The sequence below is a fragment of the Apodemus sylvaticus genome, chromosome 4 (genome assembly GCF_947179515.1).
Source record: "Apodemus sylvaticus chromosome 4, mApoSyl1.1, whole genome shotgun sequence".
Taxonomy (NCBI): Eukaryota; Metazoa; Chordata; class Mammalia; order Rodentia; family Muridae; genus Apodemus; species Apodemus sylvaticus.
In genome coordinates this window covers 68685223-68691222 of record NC_067475.1, presented here as the reverse complement: position 1 = coordinate 68691222, position 6000 = coordinate 68685223, and the positions used below count along the sequence as shown (strand labels likewise).

Below are 6000 nucleotides of genomic sequence, written 5' to 3'. Positions count from 1 at the left end.
ACTTGGAACCAGTCCTCCCTAAAGGTAGAAAGAAGCTCTGCTCAGAAGGGAGGACTAGGTGGACAGATCCTACCCCCACAGTTACTACTCAAGATAACGAGGTGGTTAGGTGTGGTTATCCTCTGCAGAATTAGCACCTATTCCTTTAAAGGAAGGAAGGAAATTAAAGTCAACGTGTGCTCTAAGAATGCAAACAAAAGCCACCTACAAAGAAACTTGCTGCCTCTCCTTACCAAGGCTCTGAAGCCACCCCCAACAGCTTACTGCCAGCACCCCATCTGATCCCCAGGGTGGCTCGGAAGAGTCCTGCAAACAGGAGACTCCACAGCTGCACACAGCTCCTTCCTGTGTGTCCACAACACTCTCAACATACCAGATAAACCAGATGCTTGGATCTGTGGGCAGACCAAGCCACAGTGCCAGCAGTCAAGGTTAATTTCAAAATGACTATTTTTGTCTATAAACCTTTAATAGTCAATTTTGTTAAATGTGATTTGGAGAATTATGTTTTCAGTCTATTTGGAACCAAAAATGATTCTATACCTCTGGAACACTGCAACAAATTATTTCACTAATCAAAGTAAATAGAACCATGTTAACTGCCAAGCTTTTCCCAGGTTAAAAATGCATGTTTTCCTCATGATCACTAATCAGGAAACCATGTTCTCAACAGTCATTCAAATGTGTATTTGGCACATATCCCTCTGATTTCTTCTAATTTGCAATAAAGCAAGCAAGTCTACGTTACCCGCTACCCACCCCCACCCCCTCTCTGAGCTCTCATTACTCTCCCTTGTTGGGGAGACAGGGTGTAAGCAAGCCTCAAACTTGAGAAATCACCAAGGCTGACCCTTAGCCTCTGACCTCTTGCCTCCCCTGCCCAGTTCTGGGATTGTAGAGGTGCATTATTGCATCTTGTTTAAAAAATGTTTAAATACTGGTTTTTGCAGTCCTGGGGATTGAACCTAGGACCCCAGAAAACGACATCCAAGAGTTCTCCTCCTGGACTATATATAGTCTCTGTGGTCCATGCTACCCTAGAGTAGATCTCACTCTGTTGCCTAAAAGTCTCATCTTGAGACTCCAGTGACCCTCTGAGTGGAGATGGATTACAGGCAGGAGACACAATGTTCAACTGCCTTGCTTTTGTAGTTTTGAGACAGGGTCACACACTGTCATTCATGCTGGCCTTTAATTCATGTCCACCTCCCCCTGTAGCTCCTGACTGCTAGCAGGCATGAGTACTGTGTCCAGCTACACAAACACACATACTTCAGATGAGAGAGAGAGAGCTGCCCCAACCCTTTCTCAAAAACTTAGCACTGAAAATATTTCAAAAGTGTCTGAGCAGACAGAATGAATGGAGTAAGGGAGGGGAGGTCAGCAAAGGCCTCCGTGTGTGGCGCTGTACTGTGGCAGTGACACCCGCCCTTTGTCACTTGAGCACTGTAGGCACAGACTCGATGGCCACACTAATAGAAGCAGCAATGCCCTGCCACACTCCTTTGTTTTTGACAGGATGTTAAGTGCTACAGAAAGCACCAGTGTCCCATGTGACATAGAAAATTTGGCCAAATTTTATACAATTTAAAGAGTTTTTTTTTTTTTTTTTTTTTTTTTTTTGGTGTTTTGAGACAGGGTTTCTCTGTGTAGCCCTGGCTGTCCGGGAACTCACTCTGTAGACCAGACTGGCCTCAAACTCAGAAATTCGCCTGCCTCTGCCTCCCAGAGTGCTGGGATTAAAGATGTGTGCCACCACCGCCCCGCAATTTAAAGAGTTTTAAGCTTGATTTTATATAAATAGATGTTTGGAAGCAAGATGCTGTTATAGCAACAAATGAAAATTAATTTAAAAAACTTTGAACCTGATCCTCCTGCCTGCAGTTTTATAAAGTCCAGACAACATATAGTGTCCTGGAAGCAGGGCCTGGCAGCGTGGCTCTGCATGCACTACCCATGGCAGCACAGCCTCTCTCCAGGGCTAAGTCTGGGGTCAATGGCCGTCATCTTTGTCCTCCTGTACTGCCCTACCCTCACTGTATACGCACAGGGCTTCCCTGCACACTGAGCTGAGCACTGCATCCTACCACAGCTACATCCTCAGGGTTGGTTAGTTTCCCTTCTAGTCCTCGTTAGGGTAGAGTAATCCTGCTAGCCTGGGACTGACCATGTGGGCCAGGCTAGTTAGAATCCCAAGGACCAGCCTGCCTTTGCTCTCCAAGTGCAGGTATGGGAGGCTATCACCACTCTATCTGGTCATGTCTGGGTTTTTGTTGTTATTTTTTGAGAAAGATCTTATTGAAGCCAAAGTGGACCTTTAACTTACAGTGGTCTTCTGCCTCACCTCCCAAGTGCTGGGATTACAGGATGCACCACTATGCCTATTTTAATGACTAGGCTGCCCTCAAACTTACAGAGACTCTTCTGCCTCTACCTCCTGAGTACTAGAATTAGAGGTGCACACCAGGACACTTGATTGTTTTTCTTGCATTAAGGTCCCACAGTAGCCCAGGCTGACCTGTGGAATTCAAACTGGCTTTAAACTCACAGCAATCTTCCTGTTGTAGGTTCCCAAAGTGTGAACCACTGCATTCAACTAACTTATTTTTTTTTGTTATTAATTTAAAAAATTTTATTTATATAATAAATGTATATGTGTGGGTTATGCACATGTCAGAGAAGGGCAGGATTCCTGGGAGCTGGAGCCACATGTAACTGTGAGCAGCTGGATTCGGGGCTAGAATGGAACCCAGGCTCTCCGGAAAGGAAGCAGTGCTCCGGACCCAGCACTCCACTCCAGCTTGCTCTGCTTTTTTTGGAGACAGGGTCTCACTGTGGAGCCTTGGCTGTCCTGGAACTTGGTATGTAGACACACGGTCTTAAACTCAACAGAGGCCTGCCTGTGTCTACTTCCCGAGTGCTGGGACTGAAGGCATGCTCCACCATAGCTGGCCCCGTCTGTGAAGGCCTCTTAGCTCAAGCTGACCTCAGAAAGCGCTCTGCTGCGGCTTCCCGAGTGCTGGCCCCGCAGGTGTGTGCTGTGTGCCTGGCTCAGAGACTTCCTCTCAGCAAGTTAATCGGGGAGAACTTGGGTGCCTGCTCCTCTGGAAATGGACGGCATCCTTCACTGTTCCTCAGGAGGTGCTTCCTACAACCTCATCAGTTTCATAAATCTAAGGCAAATTTTTAAGTCACTTGAAAATTTTCAGAGATAATTATTAAAGGCTCTTGGTGTATGTGCATTACAAGTATTATCTTAAAATCTTTTGATATAAAGCGAACTATTTAAAAAAAAAATCAACCCACAATGCCCAGGGCCCTGTTAAAGCAATGATAGGAGCCGAGAGATTTGGTCCTGGTCCTTTGGTCCCTCAGATGCCCCTAAAGTGGCTCTGAGTTTTCCAGCTGCACACGCAGCCTCCCCAGGCCCAGGCTGTGAGCCTTGCCCTTGTTACCTGAAGGACAGTCTCATGTGTACACAGTACTTGCGGTCTGTACTTTCTTCTTACAAAGAATAAGATGAGCGAGCACACGCTGTGGCCGTAGAGTTAGGATGAAACAGTTTCCATGGAAATGCTGGTGTGAGGCTCCGTGGTCCTTCCTGACTTCATCACTTGTGCCGTTCTTTCTACCTCGTCTCCTTCTGTCATCACTACAGCATCCACTTCAGCTACCTCCTCAACCACGGTGAAATCAACGCCGTTGGGCTGCTGCCTCGCCATGGCCTCCAGCCTGAGCCGATACTGCTCTGCCTCCTGCTCTTTCCTGAGGAGCTGGTGCCTGTACTCCTGGGCCCTGCGGTTGGCCTCCTGGAGCTGCTGCTGCAGTAGCTCCCTTTCACTGCCTTCCTGTAAAGCAATCGGCGGCACCACAGTAAGAGTCCCTGCATGTGGACTTCCCAGATGGAAGACAGAAAAATAAAGAGGGCTTTAGCCCTGATCACCATGGCACCCGCTTCCCTCCTTCTCCGCCCACTGGTGAGAATTCATCCAGTACCTTCATTTCCTCAGCACTGTTTGCCATCTCTGCCATCCTCGGCCTCTTCACCAATGGCAATGTCTCTTCTTCCTCTTCTTCCTCTTCAATTATTGTCTCCTCTGCAACCTGACCAGCAGGCACAGTTAGAACTACAAGCAAAGCACACCAATGGGAGAAAATGAGCACACAATATACACAGAAGGCTTGTTTGATTTTAAGTAGAGAAAAGTGAATTTAATAGTATATATTGGGCACGGATTCTTGTAAGGCAGACAAGTGTTCTACCACCAACCCACACCTCATGCCCTCTCACATGCTTTCTACGATCTCTCTTTAGTGTCTCTAATCTCCAGTCACACCACATTCCCCCAATATACTGTCTGTGGTATCTCTTTAATGTCTTGAGTGTCCCAGAGCTCCGGGCGGACGCAGGCACGTCTCTCAACTCGAGCTCAGCCTGGTCTGCAGCAGTGACCTCTAGACCTCGATCATCTTCCCTGTACAAGTCCACAGCACACCCAGTAGGTACCGTCCTTTAGTCACCTGCCAGAACTGTGCCTACAGTAGGCCACAGATGCCTGTGTTCCTCACAGAATCCACTTTCTAGAGGCTGGGGGTTGGGAAAGCTAGGCTCCTTCTGAAGCTTTTCTCCCTGACCTGTGGAGGTTCTCTCTTGCAGGGTACACAAGTACTCTACACACTGAGTGCATCCTCAGCCTGTCTTGTGAGATCTTTTTGACTCTGCAGCCCTGGTTGACCCTAAACTCACTATGTAGATCAGGCTAGCCCGGAACTTGCAGCTATACTCTTCCCTCTGCCTCCCTGGTGCTAATCACCTAACTGCCCAGTGTCTACTGTGTCTTCTGACCTGGTTTTTGAGAAGTTTCCGGTGTAGCCCCAGGGGGCCCATCCTTCCCTGTGCTGATCCCACGGGCATGCACACACGTGGATAAGAGCACTTACTTCCACTCACAAACTGTAGCTCCTGAGGAAACTAACGTAGCCTGGGGGAGGGGCTGATGCCTGTTTCTTCTCCAGCTTCTTTGTTCTCTCCTCTCCTGGCTCTCCCTGACTCCTGCAATCTGTCTTATTGTTCCTTTTCAGGGGAATATGGCAGATCTAAAATACCTCTAAGCAGTTGTCTATTGGGTATAACTCACCGGGCTGTCCGTCTTGCATAGTTACAATAAATGGCTGGCCAATGCCTCCAGTAGGGATTGAAGTTTGGATGTTACCCAGAGGGACTCCATCAGTCACTATGGTGATGACCCTCTGGCCTCCACTTCCCACCACTTGCTGGATCGAGGAGTCAAGAGAATTTCCATCTTCGATTTCTTCTAAATTAGCTAGAGATAACAAAAGTGAATTCAAAACATCAAGCTTATTTTTAAAAAAATGAGAATTAAGTTTCTCTTTGAAGAATACATCATCCTCTATCATCCTCTTTGAAATATGATTTAAAGTATTTTTGAAAAAGAAAAAAAAATTGGTTGAGTTTCTAAGACAGAGCCTTGCTCTGTACCCAGGCTGCTCAACCTGCCTCAGCCTCCTAAATGCCAGGATTATAGGACTGAGCAACAATAACTGTTCAGAAAAGCTTTTATAAATAAGTCAGGGGAAAGAGCACAGGGAATTCATTAGACCAGTGTTTTCTAAAACTGTCCTAAATGTTAACAGTGCTCAATAAAGACAGGTTCCAGGGCTCAGTGTGGCAGCACACCTGTAATCACAGCACCCAGACAGTAATCTGGGAGAACCACCATGAGTTGTAGGCTAGCCTGTGCTATGTAGTGAAATTCTGTTCCAAGAAACAAACTCTTGAGAGAGAGAGAGAGAGGGAGGGAGAGAGAGAGAGGGAGGAGAGAAGAGAGAGAGAGAGAGAGAGAGAGAGAAAGAGAGAGAGAGAGAGAAGTCCTATGCATGAATACATTTTGAAATGTTACTTCAAATACGCTTAAACTTGCCAGGTATAACTATAATCCTTATAATCCTTTTATTTAGGAGGCAAAGGCAGGGGATTTC

At 46.8% G+C, this 6000-nt stretch overlaps 1 protein-coding gene across 5 annotated transcripts in view; it reads right to left on the bottom strand.

Moving 5' to 3' along the window:
* Window positions 1-921: 921 nt before the first annotated feature.
* The window catches only part of Gabpb2 (GA binding protein transcription factor subunit beta 2), a 28606-nt gene continuing 23527 nt past the window's right edge, over window positions 922-6000 (bottom strand). For all 5 annotated transcript variants that reach the window (XM_052179804.1, XM_052179803.1, XM_052179800.1 and 2 more), the window contains 3 exons: window positions 5139-5324; window positions 3997-4127; window positions 922-3848 (listed from right to left, as the gene is read on the bottom strand). In XM_052179804.1, the coding sequence (XP_052035764.1) occupies window positions 3549-3848; window positions 3997-4127; window positions 5139-5324 (617 nt within the window). In that variant the 3' untranslated portion in view covers window positions 922-3548. The remainder of the gene's footprint in view (window positions 3849-3996; window positions 4128-5138; window positions 5325-6000) is intronic.